At 39.1% G+C, this 27,920-nt stretch overlaps 1 protein-coding gene across 6 annotated transcripts; it reads right to left on the bottom strand.

The window, feature by feature from the left end:
* Positions 1-552: 552 nt before the first annotated feature.
* TBCCD1 (TBCC domain containing 1) lies at positions 553-27,485 on the bottom strand. Of its 6 annotated transcripts, none has more exons than XM_055408603.2 (8): positions 23,444-24,270; positions 21,413-21,791; positions 16,844-16,999; positions 13,759-14,125; positions 11,774-11,960; positions 11,142-11,639; positions 4,910-5,060; positions 553-1,313 (listed from the first exon to the last, which is right to left on the bottom strand). In XM_055408603.2, the coding sequence occupies exons 2-7, from the start codon at positions 21,746-21,748 to the stop codon at positions 4,931-4,933; spliced, it is 1,674 nt and encodes a 557-aa protein (XP_055264578.1). In that variant the 5' UTR covers positions 21,749-21,791; positions 23,444-24,270; the 3' UTR covers positions 553-1,313; positions 4,910-4,930. The 6 variants fall into 6 exon arrangements, with proteins under 6 accessions (XP_055264578.1, XP_055264587.1, XP_055264560.1 ...); XM_055408612.2 differs by lacking the exon at positions 553-1,313 and adding an exon at positions 1,320-2,202; XM_055408585.2 differs by lacking the exons at positions 553-1,313; positions 4,910-5,060; positions 23,444-24,270 and adding exons at positions 5,093-11,022; positions 27,367-27,485.
* Positions 27,486-27,920: the final 435 nt, after the last annotated feature.

Raw genomic sequence — 27,920 nt, 5'->3', positions numbered from 1 at the left:
GGTTTAGCTAAGCCCGACCTGCCGCCTGCTAGGTGGCATTTCTCTGCCATGCTATCATCTTGGAACCCGTGTAGAGAACAGTCTTTGGCATTTAATATACCTCTGATTTATGAATAAGATTACATCTCACATAAACTCAAACAACAAATCAGTTCTTCTCCATTTTAATTTTCCTGGTCAAATATACTCTTCTCAAAAGTTCTACTTCATCTTTCCACTAATAAAGACTTCAGCAAATATTTTTATAAATGGGATGCCCCCAGATATATTATGGTTAGTTCAGAAAATGACAAATGTGCCTTGATATGAAGCTTGCTAGGTTATAAAGTATTATGTGCTTACTATTCTGAATTTTATAAACTTTAAAGAAAGTATAATTAATACCATTAATTTTATTAACCAAGAGCAATTTCCAAAACACACTCCTATTACTCCAGTGTTTCTTTATTTTATAACGTTCTGCTTGGTTAAATTTCATATTAAAATAAAAACTATAAGAACTCCAATTATAATTAAAACATTCCGAGGGTTAATTTTCACTTTATAAATAAGAGATCATACCCTTTTGATATAATTACTAATTAACTGACCAAAGAGCATATGAAACAACATTTATCAGCAATCAGATTATTTATTAAACTGTTTTCCTTTATCTTAAAGAACACAACTCTATCAAATATAAACTTTATTTTGATATAACATCACAGAATGACTTTGGAAACCTTTCCCAAAGTTAAAACTTTATTTTTTAATCAAAAGGAGAAAATTACTTTTTAGAGTTTTACTGAAAATTTGAAGCAGAAAATGAAAAATAAAAATTCTACACAATTTCATTGTTGTATACTTTAAGGACTAAAATATCTTTGTATAAAACCTTTTCTGCTATATTTATATTTATACTCCAACAAGTCATACTTTCATTTCAAGTCTTTTTTAAAAGGCGTAGCAATTTCCATTTAAATACTTACAAAGAACTATGAAACTCTTATTTAACTCTAGAAAGGATGAAACCCTTTCATTATACAACTTAAAATGTAAGGTTTACTATATCAATACTCAAGTCATTTTAATATTAACATAATGTCTTCATCAACTTTTTCATTTTAGCATCATAAAATGAGCCTTCTGATATTCTATAAACAATATGTTTATATAATAGAAGTTTAGACTAAAATTCAATGTAAACAGTAACAAATGAAATTGGAAGGAAATGTAAAGAAAGGTCTTAAACAGGAAGAAAAATCTCCAAAGTCTCTTAAGCAGCAAGAGCACCTTCCCAGTTTAGTTTCAACATGTGCACCATTTTCTGCTCCCTGAAAATGATTGAAAAAAAAAATAAAAGAAAACAAAACTATAATCACTTAATTTTCTATTGCCTTTAAGGAAAAATAGGAAAAAACCCTTTTCACAACATCACATAAATCAATCAGATGATAATTTAGAGTGATAAAACATGTGAGTTAAAAGTTAACTACATTCCTTTTTTCTGAGGTTCACAAATAGACATAAAGAAACTCACATATAGACAAAGTAGTAGGCAGTGGGGATTAGTCTAAAGTAAAATTTTATCCTCTTATAGCTCCCATTTCCTCTGTATAACCTTCATCAGATTTTCCATTCTTAATCTCACTATTTATTAACTAAATATTCTAAGTGACAGACTTTATTTTCTTGGGCTCCAAAATCACTGCAGATGGTGACTGCAGCCATGAAATGAAGACGTTTGGTCCTTGGAAGAAAAACTCTGACAAACCTAGACAGCATATTAAAAAGCAGAGACATTACTTTGCTGACAAAGGTCTGTCTAGTCAAAGGTATGGTTTTTCCAGTAGTCATGTATGGCTATGAGAGTTGGACTATAAACAAAGCTGAGCGCAGAAGAATTGATGCTTTTGAACTGTGGTGTTGGTGAAGACTCTTGAGAGTCCCTTGAACTGCAGTCCATTCTAAAGGAGATCAGTCCTGAATATTCATTGGAAGGACTGATGCTGAAGCTGAAGCTCCAATACTTTGGCTACCTGATGTGAAGAACTGACTCACTGGAAAAGACCCTGATGCTGGAAAAGATTGAGGGCAAGAGGAGAAGTGGGTGACAGAGGATGAGTTGGTTGGATGGCATCACTGACTCCATGGACGTGAGTTTGAGCAAGCTCTGGGAGTTGGTGATAAACAGGGAAGCCTGGCGTGCTGCAGTCCATGGGGCTGCAAAGAGTAAGACAGGACTGAGCGACTGAAGTATTACAAATTTTTTTTTCATAAAAAGTAATACATACTGAAAATATAAACAATGTACAAACAGTAAAGAATATGCTACCCAGCTTTGGAAAACAGTTTAGCAGTTCCTCAAAAAATTAAACATATGGCCTTTCAATTCTACTCCTCTGTATTGTATACTGAAGATAAATAAAAACATATCTCTACACAAAAATTTGTACACAAAAGTACATATAGCAGCATTATTCACAACAGCTAACAAGTGGACGCAACTCATTTGTCTATCAACTGATGAACAGATAAAGTGTGGTATATCCATATAATGGAATATTAATAGTTGTTTAGTTGCTAAGTTGTGCCTGACTCTTTGCAACCCCATGGACTGTAGCCCATCAGGCTCCTCTGTCCATGGGATTTCCCAGGCAAGAACACTGGAGTAGGTTGCCATTTCCTTCTCTAGGGGATCTTTCTGACCCAGGGATCACACCCATGTCTCCCATGTCTCCTGCATAGCAAGTGGTTTCTTTACCACTGAGCCACCAGGGAAGCCCCAATGGAACAGTATCCAACCATAAAAAGGAATACTGACACATGCTATAACATAGATAAACCTTAAAAACATTATGCTAAGTGCAAGAAGCCAGACACAAACGCCACATGTTGTACAATTCCACTTATCAATATATGAAATGTTCCAAACTGACAAATCAAGTGACAAACAGTAGGTTAGAGACTGCCCGGGAACAGGAGGCAGAGGAGATATCAGAGTTGGAGGATTTGGGCGTGACTATTGATATATATGGACTTTCTTTCTAGGGGGATGAAAATGTTCTCGATTTGTTCATGGTGATGGTTGTACACACTTGTAAATATAATCAAAGCTGCTGCATTCTTCACTTTAAAAAGTGGGTTTTATGGTATGTGAATTATATCTCAATAAAAATTAAGAGTAAGTTTTCTCCTACCCTAGACATCCAGTCTCATTCCTCAAACACTCTAACAATTTCTTTATAATTTTTCAGAAATTTTAAGGGCATATAATTAGTATATAAATATGTGAGTTGTAAATACCTACATATTTACATATTTATCTACCTAAATCCTTTTTTTCTCAAACACACAAGGCAACATTTTACTCCCCTTCTCACCTTTTACTTTCACTCCACTATAGATCATTTAGATCAAGTATGAATGAACTGGTTCATAGCCACCAGCCCTCTACTGAGAAGCATTTGGCTTGTTTCCAGCTTACAGCTATTTCAAATACTGCTACAATGAACATTTCTTTTAAACAGATCTTTACATATCTGTAAGCTAATGGCAAGCCACTCCAGTACTCTTGCCTAGAAAATCCCATGGATGGAGGAGCCTGGTGGGCTGCAGTCCGTGGGGTCGCTGAGGGTCGGACACGACTGAACGACTTCACTTTCACTTTTCACTTTCACACATTGGAGAAGGAAATGGCAACCCACTCCAGTGTTCTTGCCTGGAGAATCCCAGGGACGGGGGAGCCTGGTGGACTTCCGTCTATGGGGTCACACAGAGTCGGACACGACTGAAGTGACTTAGCAGCAGCAGCAAGCTAAATCTAAGATGTGAAATTACAAAATCAAAGAATGTGTGCATTTTTAATTCTGATTTTGTCAAACTATCCTCCAAAAAAGGTTGCACAAATTTACACTTTGCTCAGTGGTAAGTGCGGAGAAGGCAATGGCAAGCCACTCCAGTACTCTTGCCTAGAAAATCCCATGGATGGAGCAGCCTGGTAGGCTGCAGTCCGTGGGGTCGCTACGAGCAACTTCACTTTCACTTTTCACTTTCACACATTGGAGAAGGAAATGGCAACCCACTCCAGTGTTCTTGCCTGGAGAATCCCAGGGACGGGGGAGCCTAGTGGGCTGCCGTCTATGGGGTCACACAGAGTCGGACACGACTGAAGTGACTTAGCAGCAGCAGCAGCAGTGGTGGTAAGTGAAATATCTTAGTGTTGTACATTACATTTTTGATCTTTGCCAATGTGACAGATGAAAAATAGTATCTTACATTTCTAATTTTAAGTGAAAATGAGCATCTTTGTAAGTATCTTTCTGTGAACTATCTACGTATGTCCTTTGTGTTTTTCTATTGTGAGCTTTTAAAGATACTTTCAAATAGCAAAACAAGCTAATTTCTATTAAAAAAATATACTATGTATTTGGATTAAACAACTTCCAGTAAATGTGTCTGTATATATGTCCTCTTCTATTGAGTCTGCAGGTTTCCTAGAGTTTAGTATTCAAATCTTCATTTGGATTAATTCTAGTTATTTATTAATGCACAATTAACAAAGATTAGCTAAATTAAATGACTAGTATGTGGGTTTACAGGATAGAGATGAAATGTGTTAGAAAGAATAAACCTTAAAGCCATATACAAGGAAGTACAGAACAGCTTTGGACTGTGCCAGGCAAGAGACAAAAAAGACAAATTTGGCTATTCTGTTTGCCAATAACGCTATAGTTTCTGCTTGAATATCCTGGTTGGTCTTCTCAGTATAAAATGTTGTAAATATGGGCATTTAAAATTCTGTATATGGTGGTGGGAGCAGTGGGAAAAAATAGCAATGGTTGGTAACATAACAGTCTGTGTGTTTTTTTTTGGGGGGGGGGCACACATCCTCCAAATGATTTACATGGTTGCCATTGTAAATACCTACCAGTGTTTCGATGAGGAAGTCTTATCCTGCTGCTTGTTTGGAGCCTGCTGCAGGAGGCACAAGACTGTCCAGCTGCTGACGGTGTCCTGTATTAATCAACCACTCATAAAACTTGTTTTCCACAAGTACCTGAAACTGCTTTCTTTGATCCCTAAAATTGCAAAAACAATGTACTCATATTAATTTTATACCAAGTGGTTATAAAATGCTTTCATAGGATAAATTTAAATTATTTCCAGTTATTCATTTGTTCTCTCTGAATGACTGCTCTGTTCAGTTTTACAGACGACATCACCACCACCACCACCAAAAAAAAAAGATTGGTCAAATTCTCTCTTTGTAAAATCTTGTCAGTAATTATATATTTTGTTCTACTGTGTTTATTCACTCAACAGATATTTACTGAGGACCAGTGATGCTGGGTAGTGTTCTGACTGATGAGACATGTAAAGAAAAGAGAAATGGCCTCTGTCCAGGCAGGTTTGGACCACAGGACTCCAGAGGGAGTGGTTCCCATTGTGATCTATGTAGTCTGTGCTCCTTGTGACCTGCATATTCTAGTAGGGAATATCGGTAATAAATGACGTGTGTATAAATATCTGGAGAAGAACATTCCAGGCAGAGGGAACAAAAAGTGCAAAGGCTCAAAAGTGAAAGAATATTTAACATATTCAGGATATGCAAGAGAAGAGAAGCTCCTGACAGCCAGGAGCTGGTTTAGCACCTAGGCTGAGCTAGGCCTAGGTGTAGTCTGGATCTGGACTGGCTGCAGTGCTCTTCTGTTAAACATAAAGAATCCCACAGCACACCAAGAGCAGACAAGATCATTGTAGGATGATGCTAGATCAATACAAGTACAAAACCACTCCATAATCATATCTCAGATCTGGATGAAAAACAAAAACATTTTGTGATCCAAACCACAAAAATGACCAAGCATTACCCTTTCCTGGCTAATGAGTGACTGCTGTTTCTTTACAATTACATTTTTATCCCCTTTATTCCTCTCTTCTTTAATATAAAAATTATTATAATATCAAATCACAGAATTACCCTCACTTCCAGATTGCATCGAACTCACAACAGGACCCTCCCCCAAATCATCTATCACAGCCAAAATGCAATAATCAATTCTTTTAAAAATGCTTTTATGGAAATGTAACTAATTCTCTCCCTCCTTGCAATAAGCAATGATATCCAACTTTATTCTACAGATACATTCCTGGTGGTGTATTGCTGGATGGCAATGAGTAAGTAAGATCATAGTATGGTGGGAGGACAGTGAATAAGGAAAAGAATGGCAGAAAAATGAGGCAGAAAGGGCCTGGTGGGTACCGCAAAGGTTTTACATTGCATTTTATTTCAAGTATGACGGGGAATCATGAGTGGGGTCACAGTAAGGAAATGATATAACCTAATCACTTTAAAAGGATGATGTTGGGAGTTTCCTTTCAAATTAGTCAATAATTCCTCTGTCTTTCCATGTTCCCAAGGTGAAATTGTGTGCTTTTTCTTGTTTCTAGTGTTATCAAGGATCTTACCACTTGAAGACACTATAACTCACAGTTAACATGTATTAAGTGCCTCACCATATTCCAGATTCTGCACATGTGTATAAGCTTTCTGTATGTGCAAGAAAATCTAGGCATCTAAATAACAACAGCATCCAAACAACGGAACTGCTTTAAAAGAATGTTTTTCCAATGATCCACTTTTATATCACATCATTATAATGATTATATTATATATGATAATAGTTCACAGAAAACAGTAGAGACACTAAGAACCTAGGTTCTGGAACCAGGCTGACTAGATGCAAATCCTGACTCTTGCGTGACTTTGGGTAAATTACTTAAATTTCTCTGTTCCTTAATTTCCTCATCCGTGATAAGGAATTATTCAGTTCAGTTCAGTTCAGTCACTCAGTCGTGTATGACTCTTTGCGAACCCATGAACTGCAGCACGCCAGGCCTCCCTGTCCATCACCAGCTCCCAGAGTTTTCCCAAACTCATGTCCATTGAGTTGGTGATGTCTTCTAACCATCTCGTCCTCTGTCATCCCCTTCTCCTCCTGCCTTCCATCTTTCCCAGCATCAGAGTCTTTTCAAATGAGTCAGCTTTTCACATCAGGGGGCCAAAATATTGGAGTTTCAGCTTCAACATCAGTCCTTCCAATGAACACCCAGGACTGATCTCCTTTAGGATGGACTGGTTGGATCTCCTTACAGTCCAAGGGACTCTCAAGAGTCTTCTCCAACACCACAGTTCAAAAGCATCAATTCAATACTCAGCTTTCTTTATAGTCCAACTCTCACATTCATATACGACCACTGGAAAAACCATAGCCTTGACTAGACGGACCTTTGTTGGCAAAGTAATGTCTCTGCTTTTTAATATGCTATCTAGCTTGGTCGTAACTTTCCTTCCAAGGAGTAAGCATCTTAATTTCATGACTGCAATCACCATCTGCAGTGATTTTGGAGCCCCCCAAAAAAGTCTGACACTGTTTCCACTGTTTCTCCATCTATTTGCCATGAAGAGATGGGACCGGAAGCCATGATCCTAGTTTTCTAAATGTTGAGCTTTAAGCCAACTTTTTCACTCTCCTCCTTCACTTTCATCAAGAGGCTCTTTAGTTCTTCACTTTCTGCCATAAGAGTGGTGTCATCTGCATATCTGAGGTTATTGATATTTCTCCCGGCAATCTTGATTCCAGTTTGTGCTTCCTCCAGCCCAGCGTTTCTCATTATATACTCTGCATATAAGTTAAATAAGCAGGGTGACAATATACAGCCTTGACGTTAGGAAGAAGAAATGCGTTAATACATAGAAGGTGCTTAGAACAGTACATGGCACATAGTAAGTGCTCAGTACGTCTTATTTACATGACTGATCCATATTATTAGTATCCTGGTGGCTCAATCCATGAGATACAAACAAGTGGAATGTTTGTTACAGATAACAGCAGTATTTTTAGAGTGGATTCCCAGATAAAGCATGAGTTGTGACTATTACTGATGTTTATATTTTTGGTAGCCAGCAACTGTTTTGAAGAAGCTAAATGCAAACTTACTTACAAACAAAAAGAGCCTCACAGACTTAAAAAACAAACTTATGGTTGCCAGTGGGAGGGATGAGGGGAAGGGATCGTTAGGGAATTTGGGATGGACATGTACACACTGTATGTTTAAAATGGGATAACCAACAAGGACCTACTGTATTACACATGGAACTCAGCTCAATTTTATGTGGCAGCCTGGATGGGAGAGGAGTTTGGAGGCGAATGGATACACATATATGTATGACTAAGTCCTTTTGCTGTCCACCTGAAACTATCACAACATTGTTAATTTGCCATACCTCAATACAAAACAAAAAGGTTTTTAAAAAAAGAATCTAAATGCAAGTGTGTAAGTATATCTTATATACTTCCTTCCTTAATCCATATGCTACAAAAATGCATCCAGAAAATTAGATGGTTGGATTGAGTCTTTTTTCAACGATTTCTCTTAGAATGAAATTAATTCTACCAGGTCACGTCTCAGATATTGAGTAAACAATCTCACCTAGAAGATGTGTCTCTCAAACTCATCACTAAGCAGGGTGTCTTACCTTCACACTACTACACATGGTATAGGACACACCACTACAGTGTCTTATACAAGATCATTACTATACGTTATCTTTATTAATGAACCTTTATATCTATCTTATCAGGTAGAAAATACACTATATATACGTGATATAGCCAAGAGATAGATCAGATGACACCTTCAGTGTCACACAGTAAGTGGCATGGTTTGTACTAATTCCTGAGTCAGAGTACTTTCCACTACAATACAGACACAGCTGTCCAAAAAACAACACTGATTTTTAACATCCAATAAAATCAAGAGATCTAATTAAAATAGGCACTTCTACTTACACATTAAATCACAGCTCTGGATCATGAGAAATAGAAACATATTTAGAATGACTGCTGTTTTCCAAGATAATGTTAATTAGGAAAAATGATAACAAACAAAAAACTAATACCAAGCAAATGGAATCCAATTATTAAGGTAAGAGTTTTTCTAAGTCTTAAGGATCAAGACATTATCAGGATATAGGACATTTCATGTAAACAGCCTCCAAAAGAACTTGATACCCTCTTCTCAAACTAGCTCCAGCTCCCAAATGGACAATGTTGTAGAAGAAGCACCCCTCCAGCTTGTGGTACTGTAATGTTTCCTAGTTATCTTTCCTAACATCTCTAACAAAATTAAATACCAAAATATTGTACAGACAATAATTGCTTAATTATTAAATAATTACTTAATAATTATTCTGAGCACCCACTACGTTTTAAGTTGTATATGCTATTCTGTCCAGAAGAAAAGTGATCAAAGGAGTCTAAACTGGAGTCCAATTTTTGAAGTCATCTTTAATTTTGTCTTTTTTAGAAAATCTTGTACTAAGTTCAGCCTCCTGTCAAAGTATTCCTGGTTTCCACACCTTTTATCTCCACTCTAGTCCAGTTTCTTAATCTAGAATATTGTAATATCACCCTGACTTCCCTCTTTCAGATCTAATCAGAGGATTTTCATATGTGCCAATCACATTTCTTTATCTGCCATACCATCTAATAAGGTGGTTTGCATATTGCAGGCATTCTATAAATGTTCCTGAATAAATGAAATGGCTTTCTGAACTTCAGTCCATTGTTTAAAACCCTTTTGTGCCTTCTATTACTTAATTCCACATAAATCTAACTCATATTGACTGATATGCAAGATTCTAAGTAATCTGGCTTGATCTACTCATACAAGTTTAAACATCATTATCCACACCCTGAATCTTGTTTAAGCCACTGATTTCAAGGACACCTTAAGTCTGCTTCTGTTTCCACATCTGTTCCTCTAGTGCTGTTTAAAGTATTCTGCCTAACCCTCAATTCCTATCCAAACTCTGCTCATTTTTCAATGTCCAACACAAACTCTTTTTCCTCCATCAATCTCCTCTGACTACCCACACTCATGTTTTCTGAATCTTTATATACGCTTTATACATACTGTGTCCCTGGCTCCTAGAGTTTAAAGACAAGTACCCTTGAAATAAAATTTTGTGGTGGACATAATAAACCATAAGCATCTATTCTATCAAGAATGTTATTAAAAACAAGATACTTTAGTATCTACAAAGTAGGAAAGAAACAATTTCAGAATAAAAGACAGTATTCTAAGTTGACTAAATTTAGCACTACTTAAACACTGTACTTATTTTGCACATTTTACAAGAATTAGGAACTTTGAAAAAAACTGGCACTAGTCCATGGACTAGCATTAGGAATCCACTTTTGAGAAGTCTATCTGTAGAGTAAAGGAGCCAGGACCTGTATTTTTAACAAGCTCTTTAGATGATCCTGACACACAACCATTTGAGAACCACAATATACTGCAGAGAAGAAAATTAAAAACTAAAAGTAATCCATTTATGATTGACTTTATACACGGTCCTTCATTTACATCTTATATCTGCCAGTTAAACTGAAGCTTCTTAAAAGGAGAGAGTCTATCTGGGAAGGTCATGTACATACTGCTATATTTAAAATGGATAACTAACAAAAACCTATTGTATAGCACATGGAACTCTGCTCAATGTTATGTGGCAGCCTGGATAGGAGTGAATTTTAGGGGAGAATGGATACGTGTATTATGTATGGCTGAGTCCCTTCACTGTTCACCTGGAACTATCACAACATTGTTAACTGGCTATACCCCAATACAAAGTGTTTTTTTGTGAGTAAAAAAAATAAAATTTACTATACCAAAAAAAAAGGAGGGAGTCTAATACTTGAGTATCCACTTGCTCACATCTCCCAACCAAACAGTACCTGGAATACTGACCTTAACAAAAGACACACTTTGTCTTTTTTGTTTGTTTAGCACAATTATAAACATGAGCAGATTAATTTGGGGGGGTTCCCAGGTGGCGCAGTCATAAAGAATCTACTTGCCAAGGCAGGAGATGCAGGTTTGGGGGTTGGGAAGATCCCCTGGAGTAGGAAAAGGCAACCCACTCCAGTAGTCTTGCCTGGAGAATTCCACGAACAGAGGAGCCTGGTGGGCTTCAGTCTATGGGGTCACAAAAGAGCCAAACACGACTAAGAGACTGAGCATGCATGCAGATTAATTTGCTTTCCTGTGGAATTTTATATAAGACAAGTTACTACTTACTTCTAGAAAATACTCACTTTGTTAAACGAGCTTCCTTCACAGTTTTCTGCCAGACCTGTATCTTTTTTTCTCTTTGGCTCAGTGCTTTCTGATAGGCAGGTGGAAGACCCCCAGGTATCTCTGTTGTGTCCCCTTCCATTTCAAATGGAATAATAAACACATAGAATTCACATGGTGGTAGGAGTCGGAAGACACTTGGGCTGCTGTTCTCTCTACACACAATCATGGGATTATCCCAATAGTTAGGCACTGCAGCAAGGCCGGTCCTGGCCATGTGGTCCTCCAGCATTGGGTAATGGGTATGAAAAGGGGCAAAAGTTACTCTCTGGTTTCCAGAGAGAATAAGGGGGCGTGTAGGGGTCAGAATGTGAAAGACGCAGCCTGTCGTTGATGAGATGGACAGACGATGGCAAACAGCAATGACTTTAACGTTGTCACAGCTGTGGAGGTGAAGAGCAGTCTGTACAGGGCCCAGGACAAAGGTGCTATTTCTGCACTTCTCAATTGTCACAGATCTGAAAAACGAGGTAAATTCCTTTGAATAAGATTAAAAAACGTTTGACTACAATATTATTCTGTGACGACAAATAAAAGGACCAACCCCGTTCTAAAGATATAACGACGTCAGAACACTATGAAGACTGCTTACCGTAAGGGAGAGAGCAGATATATAAAAGACTCGTTGCAACGATGGATCTTTATATGTGCCCCCACCAGAGTATCTGAGCTCTTGGCCAACGTTTGCTTGTAAACCTGGCTCATCACCACCATGCGGTGCATCCTTGGGGCCACGTGAGTATTACAGGCAATCTTCGCTCTCTTGGTTGTCCCTTCAACTATTTAAGAAAAATACAAAAGAGATAGTTTCAAAGGAAAACCATCACCCAAATGAGCTTATATATATCTACATGTCCACATGTCTAAAATTAGACACAAAACAGGTTTAAAAAAGTGTTAGATCTGGGTGTCAGGTAAAGAGGTGTATGCTATACTACTCTGTGCTTTTCTGTATGTTGCCAAATTTAAATATTTTTGTCTTTTTAAAAAAAGGTTAAATCTACAATCCATTCAAGCTTGCCTATAGATGTAAGATTTTTTTCATGTCTACTCTTCAAGTAACGTGCCTAAGGCCATATGGCGAGTAAGTGGTCGAGTTGATGCAATTCAAATATCTTCCCCAACTCACCTTAATTTATCATCCCAACTCCGAAATATTCTTTTAGAATTGCCATAAGACAAATTCTGAACTCCTCCTAAGTTACTTACCATGTCATTCCATGCATTCTATTTAGGTTCATGCCTTTACTCCCAGGATCATTACTGAGAGTACATCTTCCTCTCAGACATGGTGCCTTGCACAAACTCACACTCAAAAACTCTGTGCAGGCTGCCCTCCTAACACAGTCTCACCATGACATCATTGCTTTCTCAGACCGTACTTCCCTGCAAGCTGTCAGGACCACTCTTGTAAAGAAAACTGCCAAATGTGGAGAGGTCAACATAGTACACTTATTCTTCTTTTAAAACAATTCTTATTGTTTTCTTTTATTCGAAAACTAATATATGGCTACTGTAGAAAAATTTAAATACTATAAGTAAAACAAGATAAAAATGATTTGTAATCCTACTATCTAACACATTTTATAATCCTAAGAGGTCAGATGTCCTTTTTCCTCCTAGTACTTACCCTAACAATGTTTAAAAACTTACTTGCACCTATATTTCTTTTATCAACATCAACAATTATATAGTATCTCCTGTTTATAGGAGCCATATATACCTGAGAGTCTGACCTCATGCTACAGCAATAACTTGGTTGCATATAAAATACCTGGGACATTGTAGATGTTGCTCAACCTTTTCCTGAATTTTAGCATTACAAAAATTTGATACAAAACTGTTGTTTTTTTTTTACATTTGCATGGAAACTATTTTCTCTTTATCTCTGAAACTCAGAGATTTTGGAAGTATATTCTAGTTTTTTTCCCATTAATTTTGCCTGGCATTTGCCTTAGTGCAGCACCTATTTCTGAGGCCCTCTTCTCTTAAAACTTATACCTGGGCCCCAAGAAGTCATACAGTACCTGAACCTATCCCTTTAGCCATCACTGGACTATTAGAAGTGGATACCTTTGCAACCAGAGCCAAATTCTCTCTACTATGAATTTAAATTTCTAATTCAGAAATAGCTAGTCTGCCTGTGTCTGTATAGCTAAAAGAACTTCATTTTGCAACAACTCTATGAGGGTATAACTGTGGAATACAGTGGAAACTGTGGAAACTGTAGCCAATTTCTGCTAAGTGGCACAGAAAATGGGAAAGGTTCAAAAAAATCAGCATGAGAGTGAAAGGGAAAATGAGCCAGAAAAGACAAAAGTAGAGCAAAGAAAGGACTAACTGAAGTTAGAGTTTCTGTTAGCTGCAACCAAAGCAAGTTGGACTAATGAGTCAACTGAGATTGTTGCTGCCTTGAGAAAAAGTCATTAACAAAAGAGATGTTCCCTTTTTTCCCTTTTATAGTAGCAATATTCCTGAGGTCTTCCACAAAAGATGTGTGATCACTAATACACCAGAAAATACTAGGTTCCATAACCTGTCATTCAATTTAATATAGATTAAGATATTAATAAATACCTTGGTGAGCCCAAGCCAATTTCTTCCCAGACTTGAGGCAAGCAGATGTACCAAATGGATTCCCAGTCAAGCAGGTTCTCAACCAGGCTTCCAGCTTGTAGAAAGAAAAAGTCTTAGAGGTCTTTGAGAAGCCAGTTTCCGCATGCAGTGGTTGCCACAGTGCAAGTTCATAGAGCGGATATATCTTCCTGGCTCCACTCACTGTACCTTCGATAAGAAAGCTGAGTGCCACAACAGCTTCCCGAGAGACTAGACTACTGTGGGTTGAATGAAATGATGCAGTAAGTTGCTCTGGGTCTAAAAGCAGCTCAAGGAGATCTGACAGATGATCACAGACAAAAGCCTGATGACTGTAATCATTCCAGTTCTAAAAAATATCAAAAGAAAGCACTCTTAACAGAAAAAAGAGATTCAGTGAGATCTGAAACTTTTATATTTTAATTGTTTTATGTTTATACTTTGCCTCATCCCCCCAAAAGCATTTAAGGTGACTACACAAACCTTATAAAGATTTTCTGTGCATGTGATAGGTATAAAGAGATTCTATCCTACCTAAGATAATCCAAAAGTAACACTAGTAGCTAAGCTTCAGTGTGTGCCAAGCACTGTTAAAGAAACTTTATCATTATTGAGTCCTAGCAACAGTCTTAAATTAGATGCCATTACCATGCCCATTTCACAGATGAAGAAATGGAGATACAAAAAGAAACTTGCCCAAGGTCACACAGCTAGTAAATATTCTAAAAGTTTAGATCAAACATTTCATGAAACACTAGATTTTTTAATTTACCTTCTCAAATCACAGAACTAATTTCAAAATCCAATGAAAAAAGGCAACTGATCTTACAGTAGTCAGATTTAAAAGAAGTTATTACTTTGGGAATAAGCTTTGAGTTGGCAGACGTTATAATAACTTGGCTCATTCCTTTGACAGATTTTTTTTAATACCTCTTATGTGATACGAGCAGTGTTAAGTGATGAATTATACAAACTAAGACATAGTTCCTGTCCTCAAGGAATTCAGCATCTGTGTAGTGAAATGACAACATAAACTAAAACATAATGAGACAAGACCTATAGCAGAGATCTGAAAGACTTTCTATGGGTAGGAGAGGAACTAGAACGTCATTTGGGGAAAACAAATCTTAGTGTAGTGCTGTTTGAATAGATTCTTGATTGACATCGGTAGCTTTGCAAACAGATCAGGAAAAAAGGCATTCTAGCCCTAGGAACGGAGAAGGCAATGGCAAGCCACTCCAGTACTCTTGCCTAGAAAATCCCATGGACGGAGGAGCCTGGTAGGCTGCAGTCCATGGGGTCGCTACGAGTCAGACATGACTGAGCGACTTCACTTTCACTTTCCACTTTCATGCATTGGAGAAGGAAACGGCAACCCACTCCAGCGTTCTTGCCTGGAGAATCCCAGGGACGGGGGAGCCTGATGGGCTGCCGTCTATGGGGTCACACAGAGTCGGACACAACTGAAGTGACTTAGCAGCAGCAGCAGCAGCAGCCGCAGCAGCCCTAGGTAACTGCATCCAAAGGCCCACAGCAGTAAAATTACATACTATGTTGAGAGCAGTGAAAATTCTGGGTGGGGTGTAGGGAGCATGCTGGGAAGTGGCAGGGGAAGGCAAAATGGTAGGTAACGTCCATTCAGCAAAAGCCTTGCATGAAATACTAAGGTTTCCGGGCTTCATTGTTTGTGCCAGAGATTTTCAAACTATTTTGTAAACAGCTATACCATTTTCTCTTTTGAATAAACTCTCTTTTGAATGCCAGAGAAGACTTCAAGGCAGAGCTGCCCACAACCTCACCTGCTCTTCCTCCCTCTTGCTGCATCGCCCTCCCCCATAATAAGCAGGCTGGAGAGGACTCCAAAGAGTACAAGGGTGAAAACAGCAATGACAGTGAGAATTCACTGATGGAGTTCTGAGAGGAGATGGATACAACTGATCTGTATTTTGGAAACTCCAGTGTAGTAGGTAGGCTATAGATTAAAAGCAGGATGATCAAGTAGCATCTAATACCAGAAATAAAAGAAAAAGAAAAAAAAGACACTAGGACCCATATAAGAAGAAGAAGAAAGACAAATTTTTAAAGTTATTTTGGAATCAGAATCAGTAAGGCTTGACAACTAAGTAGGTAAGGGTGGTGATAAAGACAGCATGGGTGGCTGGCTGGTAGTAACTCACTGGCATAGGGAATACAAGTTAATTCAAGTGAAGGGACATTTACTGCAGGGACACATAGTCGTTTCCCAAATGGAAGTACAGGGAGGCCTCAAAGGAACTGGAACTGGAAAGCCAGTGTGAACCTCGTCCTCTCCCAGGACGCTCTGGATATCTGTTCCATTCTCTTCTTTTTCTCTGATCCCCTCAGAGTTTCTAATCCATCATAACTCCAGGTCACTCACAAATGTGGTAGCTGTGCTGGTCTTAATGCCACATGAGCTACCAGCTCAAATACCCATCACCAAATGGTAATTTCTTCAACCCCTTGGGGTACTGTTTGGGCTATGGTCACCATTTCAAATCAGACCAATTTCAAATTCATGCCAAGGAATGGGTTACTCTAGTCAAGTGTCCATCCCTGGTCCAGTCAGTTGCTGGGAGAGGCCGTAGACAAACTAAAGTCCCCATATATTGGTGCTTAGTGTGCAACAAGTCATGTGCCATATATTACTGAATTCTCACAGCTGCTCGGAAATAGGCACCATCATCACCACGCAGAGAAAAGAAGCCAAGCAAGAGAAGTTAACTGACTTGCCTACAATCATGTGAAATCGAATTCATCAACATTTGCAAAACTGTGAACACTAATTAAGGGTAAAGTAAATGATTTGCCAGAAAATTATCCAAGTGATTTTTGTGTCATTGAAGGAACTGAAATCACTTCTCTATGTTGATTAAGACTGCACATGTTGATTTTGTTTTATAAATAGGAAAAAAAGTAAAAAGCAAAATAAAACAAGCCAGCAAATCTATGGCTTATATAAGTTATTCAAAGTAATTTTTAATGAAAGCAATATATCTCCCTCGAAAATTGTCCCTTTCAGAGAAAGAGACCATAACTTAAACAGTACCTTATTATGACAACTGGATTTTTCAGTCAGATTAGGAGACTGAGATCTGTGTTTGGGACTAGGCCACTCTTCTCCAATCAAAGATGTCCTCAAGGAGACCTTGTTTAACTGCTGTATATGTAAGAAGAGCAGAAACTGCAGGGTGTCCACTGAAAGCTGTCCAAGAAGAAAATAAATTATGAACACATGTCCTAAAATGACATCAACCACTAGTCTACAACTAAGTAGGTATAGTAAGTGAAATTCACAACAGTGTTCTGATCCTAAAAGGACAAAGGTAAAAATGTTTCCAGCATTGGACACATATGTCTCTGGTGCCCAGATGTAGGCGTGTCTGAAACTAATTAAACTGGAGTCACTTATCTTCTCAGAAAGCTATGTAGCATCTATAGCCATTGACAGTCTCTCCCAAAAGTCATGAGGCACATTCTTTTTAGAAGATTATTATTTCAGAAGTTTAAAAATATATTTAAAAAACCTTAGTAATTTGAATTAAAAAGTAGAAAGAAAGGAAGGAAATTTAATCAACACACAGAAGTTAGTTTAACATAATCATAAACTTATCAAGAAAGTTTAGGATATCCAGGGCAACATCTGAAATTGGATGTAATTTTTTGGTGTGTGGTATTCTGTGGAGGAGTAGGCCTTAGGTTTTCATCAAATTATTTAAAAAGTGCTTGATTTAAAAAAAAAATACTACTGGCCTGACAAATGTTTCTAAATCATTTCTTATTTGAAAAAGGTATGGTTTGGAGCTCATGGTTATCCTCACATACCCATTCCGATACACATACGATGGAGGCAAAAAAGTGAAGTAATACCTCTAGGACTGCAGCTATATTCACCCTGACTGCCAACATGGCTCAAAATCATGAAGCCTAAGGAACTTAAAATTTAATATGGATTCTCAGAGCCACCTAAACCTAGCTGTTCAAATCAGCAGACAACATGGAACCTCGTGAATCTATGTAATTTAAGTTTTTTTCTTAACTAAAGTTACTTTCTTAACTAAACCTTTTGAAGTAACTGTAGTTTCACATGCAGCTGCAAGAACGAAGATCTGATGTACTCTTTCCTCAATTTCCCATCTTGCAAAACTAGCGTGCAATAGTATTGACAGGCTATTGACATGGATGCAGTCAGGGTAGAGAACACTTCCATCCACACACAGACCCTTCATGCTGCCCTTTTACAGCCACACCTACTTCCCAGCTTCCCTCAGCCCTTCTTCAGCCCCTGGCCACTCTTCTGTTCTCTGTCTCCATAATTCTGTCATTTCAAGAATGTTACATAAACGGAAACACAGTATGTCATCTTTTGGGACTGACTTTTTTTCACTCAACACAATTTCCTGATTTTATACATATAAGTACTTCCATTTAATAATTATTTGTTATATTGTCATTACTTCTCCATGTACCTGCCTCTCCATGAGACTATGAGATCTCTTTTTCATTTTTATGTTCCTAGTAACTAGCAAAGAAACTAGTACATAGTTCAGTTCAGTCGCTCAGTCGTGTCTGACTCTCCGCGACCCCATCAAAAAACACTGGGGCTTCTTGAAGGTTTTATTCATCTCTGTATCCACAGCACTCACTACTGCACATAGTAGGCACTCAATAAATGTTTAAGGGCTGATGCTGAAGCTCCGACACCCTGGCTAATTGATGCCAAGAGTTGACTCACTGGAAAACACCCTGATGCTGGGAAAGACTGAGGGCAGGAGAAGGGGGCAACAAAGGATGAGATGGTTGGATGGCACCACTGATGCAATGGATGTGAACTTGGGCAAACTCTGAGAGAGAGCAAAGGAGAGGGAAGCCTGGAGTGCTGCAGTTCATGGGGTCACAAAGAGTTGGACATGATTTAGCGACTGAACAACAACTAACTATAATGCCCTTCTCCTCCTGGTTGCTTGCCAAACTTTTTTCCAATTTCCAAAACCTTGTTTAGATATTATTTCATGTGGTAGAGTCCCACTAGATGCTAACTAAATAGCTTTCCCTCCTTGAGCACACAATTAGATGGCACACACAATTAGCCTCCTTTGAGACTGGATATGGGTTACAATCAATGGAACGTGGGTGGATTTATACATACCACTTTCAAGCCTCCCAAAGAATAGAAGTGAAGGACTGAGACCCAAGTGGGTATGGCCGTTGCAAACTGTATTTTATTTGCAATTGTTCACTTCCTCATCTTCCAAGGGGCTTACATGGCTCTACCCATGGCCACAGGATTTCCCTACTTCCTATGAGGTAGATTCCCTCCCATCTTAATAATTACAGGCATGGACACATGACAAAGCTTTAGCCAATGGAAGAAAAGTAGTTGCTGTTTATGTCACATCTGAGCAAAAGTTTTAAGAGTGTCAAAACTTTTCTCCTGTTCTTTTGCTCTTCCCTTCTATCATAAGACAGGCATGACCTTCACAGAAGTTGTTTCTTCAGCGTGAGTCCCCAAATGGGCAGAAACATACAGCCAGAGCCTGGAAAAGAGCCTTCACTAAGGTGCAAACTAAAAGTCAAATAAGCAAGAAATAAACTCCAGTTACTGTAAGCCACTGGAATTTCATTTTTGTTTGTTTTTAACTGCAGCAAAGCAAACTAGTATAATAGTGGCTCCAAAAGACAGAAGATGCCTAGATCCCTGAGTCATTCCTTAAACAACAGCAGCCTAGAGACTCATCCAACCAGATGCCTTATGTTGGACTGCCGCATGAATAAGAAATAAAATGTTATTGCACTAAGCCACTGAAATGCTGGACTCACTTGTTACTGATTAATATACTTTCTCTGTGAAGTCTTTCCTCATCACCAGAATTAATTATTCTCTTCTCTATTCTGTTTCTGTACTCTATGCATACTTTTACTGTACATTCCATACTATTAAATAGTACTTTTTTAACTGAAGTATAGTTGATTTACAATACTGTGTTAAACTTCATGTGTACAGCAAAGTGATTCGGTTACACACACACACACACATTTGATTCTTTTCCATTATAGTGAATTACAAGATATTGAATACAGTTAGTTCCCTGTGCCATACAGCAGATCCTTATTGTTTATCTGTTTTATATATGGTAGTTAGTGTGCATCTGTTAATCCTATACTCCTAATTTATCTCCCCACTTCCCCTTTGGTAACCACAAGTTTGTTTTCTATGTCTGAGTCTGTTTCAGTTTTGCAGTTAAGTTCATTTGTACTATTTTCTATATCCACATCAAAGTGGTATTGTATTTGTTTTTCTGTCTTACTTCATTTAGTATGATAATCTCTAGGTCCATTCATGTTGCTGCAAATGGCATGATTTCATTCTTTTTTATGATGAGTAATTATATATGCATCTTCCTTATCCATTCATCTGTTGACAGATACTTAGGTTGCCTCCAAGTGTTAGCAACTGTCAACATGCTGCTATGAATACTGGGGTACATGCATCTTTCCAAATTAGAGTTTTCTTTGGATATAGGTCCGAGAGTGGGGTTGCTGGATCATATGGTAGCTTCACTTTTATTTTAAGGAACCTCCACACTGTTTTCCATAGTGGCTGTACCAATTTACATTCCCATCAACAGTTTGGAAGGCAGTCTTTTCTCCACACTCTCCTCAGCATTTATTATTTGTAGACTTTTTGATGATAGCCATTCTGAATGGTGTGAGGTAATACCTCAAAGTGGTTTTATTAAAATTTTTTTATTAGAGTATAGTTGATTTGGGCTTCCCTAGTGGCTCAGATGGAAAATAACCTGCCTGCAATGCTGGAGACCCAGATTCAATCCCTGGGTTGGGAAGATCCCCTGGAGGAGGGAATGGCAATCCATTCCAGTATTCTTGCCTGGAAAATCCCATGGACAGAGGAGACTGGTAGGCTACAGTCCATGGGGTCACAAAGAGTTGGACACGACTGAGTGACTAATAATAGTTGATTTACAATGTTTGTTAGTTTGAGGTGCATAGCAAAGTGAATCAGTTACACATATATCCACTCTTTTTTGGATTTTTTTCCCATATTGGTCATTTCAGAGTACTGAGTAGAATTCAGTGTGGTTTTTGATTTGCACTTCTCTAATAATTAGCATTGTTGGTCATCTGCATGTCTTCTTTGAAGAAATGTTTATTAAATAGCACCTTTTTACACACACCAGCTTCCCCTACTAGTCTATGAGCACCATGAGGGCAGAGCTGCTAATCTAATCATCTGAATCCCAGCACATAGCAGATGCACACTTAAAAATAAGCAGGTGCTCTTACCATAACATGTCAACAGTTCATAAGCACTTATATACCGCAATATTAGTTTTAATGTCAATAAAAATATTTCCCTCTTCCAATTACAGGGTTTCCGTATCACATTATTACATTGAAAGTAGATGAGTACGGATTGCTAAGTAAGGACTGATTCACTAAATACTGACAAACTGGAAATGTTAAAACTTAAATGGTGCTTTGGGATCACATGGTCTTTAAAATCTAAAACTGCACACTATACAGCTAGTACAAAAATTTTAAATAGTTTATTTCCCAAAGTAACTAAACACACACATATATACATATAAATTCATACCTGATTTCTTTGCTTTTCAACTTCCTCCTCAGACATGCAGTTGGACAGAATCTCAGACCATTCCAGGCGCTCCTCTGGTGTCTTCATTGCAAGACTATCAAACATTTCAAAGTAAAGCCATGCCAGATCCTTAGCCAACTGCAGCTTCCCACATGCAATGTGCCTCCATGTAGACCAAGACAGGCGTGGGTAACCTCCCTCTATGGTCCTTGTTCGCACGTAAGTGGATATCTTCCTGAGATAGTGAAGACTGAACTTGGATGGAGGGGGAATCTGCAAGGCACCGACTATAAAGGGTTCTGCTTTCACCCAGAGGAGAACTCCGGACTGATCCATATTATCTCTAAGGACATCTGCGTGAAAAGCCTTCTTTGCATACCTAGGAAACAAAGTTTCTTTACAAACTAATTTGAAACAAAACTCATTTACACATTTTCTTGTAAGGTGACCTCTCTCAACTGTTTTTAAGTGTACTGCTGCTGCTGCTGCTAAGTCACTTCAGTCGTGTCCGACTCTGCGTGACCCCATAGACGGAAGCCCACCAGGCTCCCCCGTCCCTGGGATTCTCCAGGTAAGTGTACTAGATCAGTTTAAAAAGTGAATGCAGTTCATCAAACAAAAGCAGAATAGATTTTTGGTCAGATCTCATCATAATCTATTTGAGCAAGAAAAAAATGTGATAAAACCATCTGACTTGAATTGTTCAAAGTGGTTGTTCTAGAAAGAGTATAAATGCGTGACGTGTGAGACAGATGTGCCTGCTAAGGATAAAGAAAAGAAGAAATGGAAAAAACAGAGCCATCCTATCACCAGAAATCTTGCTCTGCCCTTAGGGCAAACACTAATCAAAATAAAGGTACTAAAACTTCACAGTCCAATCACTTACAAATAAAGGATGAGAGTGATTAAAGATCTGGATGTGTTAGTTGACCATATGAGTGCAACATCAAGCGCTAGCAGGAGGTGACAGACAAGAATGCTCATGTAAACATAAGCCAAAAATACTAATCAAGGGAAATTAAAGCATCTTTATTCTCTGCAACAGTTAACCTGCTCTTGTATATTCTATTGTCCTTAGTTCAGGAGCAATATTTTTAGATTTTGTTTGTTCATTGTTTGTTGTAACAACAATATACCATTTTAATGGAATATTTATTAAATATCTAAAAATGGAAGGGGGGGAAAGTATCCATAGTCCCACCACCAAAGGGAAATTGGTTAATATCTTACTGTACTTCCTTCCTTTTTTCTACACAGGTTTTTGAATGTTCATAGTTGTGATAATACTATATATTCTGCATTGTATTATAATACAATTCTGTATTATTTTAAAAGCTGAAAAAATAAATAATTCTAGTTTATTCAACTGTTCTATCTTCAGCCACCTTGTAAACTTTAAAATTTTTCACAAAAACAAGACGGACAAAATAGTGATCATTGTTAAAGCTGGATGATGAGCACGCGGGGGTTCACTTACTTATTCTACTTTTATATATGTTAAATTTTTCCACGATAAAAAGTTTAATGTTTTCACTTTTATAAATAATGCTATAATTACCATCTTTCTGCATATATTCTGGCTTGTGATTAATTCCCAGAGAAAATTTTCAAATGTGCATTTGTGAAATGAAGTAATTGACATTTCTGAAGTTCCTGCCATACATGTCCACTGCTTTCCAAAATGATATCAAATTTTCCATCAGTTGACCAAGGAATGGTTTTCATTGAGCACGCCTCAGTATTAACTTCACTTTAAAAACTTTCATTTTATGACTGGATGAAAAAAAGTTTTACTGCTATTTTTGTTTGGCACTTGATTCTAAAAAAAAAAAAAAAACTGTGCTTCTTTGGGGAATTCTCTGTTCAAAAAATAACGGACATAAATTAAGTGCTTATTATGTGCCAGGTAGCATTCTAAGTATTTCATGTTCTTCACCTTCTTTCATCCTTACAATCACCTGCAGATACATATATTATCCCCATTTTCAGATGAGAAAACTGGGGCTTAGAAAAGTTAAGGGAGTTACTTACCTAGAGTCACATACTTGAGTTGGCAGAGAACCCTGGATTAGAATTCAAGTCAGTTTGACTTCAGAACTGAGCTACTTACAAATATATATATTACTACTTTAGGAACCCAGTTTTAGGAGAATCTGAAAAGTGGGAGTGAATCCAGAAGAGAATTACCAGAATGAGTTCTCTTAAACGGAGGGCCACGGAAGGGCCAGGTGAAGAATCATGGAAGCATGAACCCCAGAAAGGGTGTGAGAGGGTGGATGACAGTTATCTTCGAACTCTCTGAGTAAAATCAGACGATGCAAGTTCTGTGAAGATTGGTCAGCTCCAGTATAGTCCACCTGTCTCTAAAGCGAGCAATCAAAAGCTCACTGGAGACGAACCCTCTATTCTGACCAAGAAATTCGAGACGGCTAAATTCATAAACATAAACTGACGCTCCTTTCCGCTTCAAAAGCTCCCCTGGGATCCTGGTTTTTTAGGAGGGGAGACGGGCGTGAGGTCCAAGGCCGTTCTCCCGAGGCTTCGCCGCCACCTCATCCGCGGTCCGGGGTAGGACGCGGTCCAGGTTGGGACGCGGGATGTGCAGCCCGTGCGCGCCCCGGGTCGACTTTGGGAACAGAGAAGCCCCAGCTGACAGGGTCTGTAGAAGACCCAAGACCTGGCGAGCGCAAAGGCTGCCTTCCCAGCCGGAGCCCGAAGCTAGATGGTCCCTCTCCTCCCTCCCAGGCGCCGGCCCGCGAGCGGCTACCTGCGAAGGCAACGGGCAGTTCCCCCATACCTGTCTGGGTGCGGCCGTGCCTTGCGCGCCACACCGGCCCCGCGCTCGTCGCCCACCCTCTGCGCAAGCGCGAGGCCTCGCACCACCGAGACCTGGCGCACGACATTGCTAGAGCGGCCCAGTACGTCTTCCGCGGTCTGGGAAACACTTGGCTAGCGCCAGGAATCCTTGATGCTGGAACCTGGAACCAGACCGGCTGCCTTCTGGAGTCTCGCCTTTCTACTCAGGGTAGTAGGAAGTTTTATATTGCTCCACAGAGCTGTGGTCAGCAACTAGCTGCTGGTAAGGTCAGCACGCTTTCATCAATAATAATAATAATAAAAGTGACAGTTTACTTTTATAGAATTCTATGAACTGGGCACTTAAAGCACCTTAACTTATCTCAGTCTTCCTAAGAGCACTCTAAGTACACTTGTTTTACAGATGAAGAAACTAGGGCTTAGAGAGGTGAAAGTAACACAGCGACAGAGCAAAGATACAAACCCAGACTATCTGAAGCGAGAGCGACCAGGGTGAGCTCCTTAACTGTTAGCTTCTCCTCCATGTTACTGCCTTTAAGAAGTTTGTTTGGATTTCACCTAGTATAAAACATCACTCCTTTCTCTAAACTTTAATTTTATGATTTTTGGCCATTTCCTGCTTTCTTAGTTCGTTTGTGGCCTCTAGGTGTGGGAGATACAAAGGTAAACAGGACCATAAAATGCAATTTAGCTCCTCTTGCATGTGGCCTCTCTTCCTTAGTAGGCATCTTCCTGAAAGCAGTAACCTGATCTCCCGCTTAGCTCTGCACTGTGTCTGGCACAGTGTTAGGCACTTAAATTACAGTAGTGAACAAAACATAAAGCCCTTGCTTTCTTGGAGTGTATATTTTAATAGGGAGAATAAATAATGTGTTAGGAAAAACTAGAATAATTTCATATTGGGGGAAAGGGGTGAATGCCAAATCTGAGCTGAGGCCTGAAGAATAAGAAGCCAGCACAGGAAGATCACAGTCCAAGTGACTTTTATGCCGTGGCAGACTCTGTTCTAAGCTGCTGTCTTAAACAGCTGTTAAGAGAACAGTCCAGATTCATGCTTTCATGAAATGCATTCCAGTATGTGTGAGTGTTAGGGGCAGGGATGAAAAAAATAAAACAGGACAGTGTAAACAGAGATTCAATAGTTGCAATTTTGGTTGCTTGGTCAAGGAAGTCTTCTATAAAGTGGTAATTTAAGCTGTTATCTGAATTTAAAAAGGAGTCACCCATGTTAGGACCTGAGGGAAGAGTGTTTCAGGCAGAAAACAACTAGAATAAAGGCCCTAACCAGGAATGAGCTTGACGTATTCAAAAAAGATAAAGGAAACCGTTTTGCTGGAAAACGTGGTAGAGTATACTAGGTGAAGGTACTGATCATGTAAGTTTTTTGTTCTTTTTCCCCAGCTTTTTTGAGAAATAATAAGTTTCTTACTGACCACATGTGGCTATAGAGCACTTGAAACTTGGCTAGTGGCACGCTGGAATGATGTTGAGAGTCGGTGCGTTCATCTATACATGCCTCCCCATGTCCTGCTTCCTAATTTTGACTTCTGCCTGCTGCCTGCCATGATCGCTTGATCACCATAGCTGCATTGCCAGTCATGGTTCAAATATTTATCTGTGAGGTTTGCTTTTTCTATTTAAGTTCCCATAAATTTTTATTTCATTATATTTATTCTGCAGATGATCACTGGTATGTTTGAACAGTATCATTCTCCCACTTCCCCAGCTGTTTATATTCTAGACTGAGAGATTTTATTTTTTATTATCTTAATCTGACTTTATACACATTCCTTATTTTTTGAGATGTAACAGTACAAACTTTTAGGATTATAAAGGAAGAGACTCTCGCCCTTCAGATGTTACTAGATTTTAGGACTAAGATATTTTCTAGGATTAACATTATTCTGAAAATTTAGGTGACTGCTTCAATTCCTTCCATCTCATCCTCTGTCATCCCTTCTCTTCTTGAGGATGAGACAGTTGGATGGCATCATTGATTCAATGGACATGAGTTTGAGCAAACTACTGGAGATAGTGAAGGACAGGAAAGCCTGGCCTGCTGCTGTCCTTGGGGTCGCAAAGAGTCAGATACAAACAAGACTGAGCAACTGAACAAATCTATTTCTTTATATTATCAATGTTTTAACACTGATTCAGCTAGGCCAGTATTCCTCTTTAAACTTTTTAGGCACTAGTTACCCACTTAGAGAATAATTAGGCGGATGGTTTATTTAAAGTTATATATTTATCTTTTGCTGCCTATTAATATTTTTAATGTGTATGATACGCAAGTGATATACATTCATATAATTGATATATTTTAAATCTCTTTAGACATTTCTTATGGGGCTTCCCTGGTGACTCAGTGGTAGAGAATACGCCTGCTAATGCAGGAGACATGGGTTTGATCCCTGGGTCAGGAAGATCCCCTGGAGAAGGAAATAGCAACCCACTCCAGTATTCTTGCCTGGAGAATCCCATGGACAGAGGAGCCTGGCAGGCTACAGTCCATGAGGTGACAAACAGTTGGACACGACTTAGTGGCTAAACAAGGAAACATTATCATGCTATCTTATAGCTAGTAAAAAGGCTGGGGATCTTATTGTAAGTGCAATGGAAAGTCATTCGAGGCTTTTAAGCAGAGAAATTACATGATCTGACATGTGTGTAAAAAATCATGGCAGGGAAAAGGGTCGGCAGACATCCTAAGATATTAGGAGTGGAGGCAGGGAGACGAGTTAGGAAGCCCTTGCCTGGTGGGAGATGATGTGACTTGGCCGAGAGGTGGTGGAGATATATAATAGTGTACAGATTAAATAAATGGTTTAAAGGTAAAGATTCGGATAGGGGACACAGGAGAGAAATCAAGGAAGATACCTGAAGCTTTGTAATGGAAAAACTAGGTGGTGATTTTGTGAAATGAGCAAAGGGGCGAGTGGAAGGGGTCAGAGGGTCGGTTCTGTTCTTTTTTTTGGTTAAGTGTAATATTTTTTATTCTTTGCGTGCTTACTATGTGCCAGACGCTGCGCTAGACGGCTTACAGATTAAAATTTAACAATACTATCAGTAAATGCTATGCCTCAGTTTTGTAGAAAAGAAGCTTAGGCTCAGACTGGGGACAAGGTGCATGTTCTCACCGCTAGAAGTGGTGGAAGCTGAAATCGAACCTAAGTCTGTCTGTTTCCACGGACATCAGGCCTCTTCTTTGCGAAACCAAGGCAGTTTTCTCGTGAGTTTTACGAGAAGGCAAAACATGACCTAAGCGTCGCGTCCGTTTTACCGTTGACTTACAGTCACTGTCCCCGCCCATCTCGCTCGCGTCCCTCCTCCCGGGCGTCCAGCGCCTAGCTCTATATGAATGAAATTCCTAGACTCTTAACCGAGATAAAACCTCCCTCCCGCAATTGGCCAGTGCTGCTGGAAGAGCCTTGTGATTGGTAGAGAGTCGAGGGAGGCGGGCGGAGGGAAACCTCGTACCGTGGACGCCGGCTCTCGGAACGCATCCTACATCACCAATCTTTACGTGATTTTCTCCGACTGGCAGGTGCCTAGGCCCGACGGATTCCTGCGGCGGCGCGATCCTCTGACGTTTCCCCTTCTGATTGGCCGGGAGCTGCGGCTGCAGCTCCGAAGCCTAACTGGCCGCCCGCGCCGCCTCGGAGGTGAAGTGTACTGCCCTGATTGGCTGTGA

Source organism: Moschus berezovskii, chromosome 1 (genome assembly GCF_049115385.1).
Source record: "Moschus berezovskii isolate FMDL1 chromosome 1, NW_MosBer_1.0, whole genome shotgun sequence".
In the NCBI taxonomy this organism is placed as follows: domain Eukaryota; kingdom Metazoa; phylum Chordata; class Mammalia; order Artiodactyla; family Moschidae; genus Moschus; species Moschus berezovskii.
This window is presented reverse-complemented; position numbering and strand designations above follow the sequence as displayed.

Coding starts and splice junctions, on each gene's coding strand:
- TBCCD1 (XM_055408585.2), bottom strand. CDS start 21,748: ATGGATCAGTCCGGAGTTCTCCTCTGGGTGAAAGCAGAACCCTTTATA. Junction 14,126..16,843: donor AATCCAGTTGTCATAATAAG/GTACTGTTTAAG, acceptor GATATTTTTTAG/AACTGGAATGATTACAGTCA. Junction 11,023..11,141: donor AAGGAAGCTCGTTTAACAAA/GTGAGTATTTTC, acceptor GTGACCCCATAG/ACTGAAGCCCACCAGGCTCC.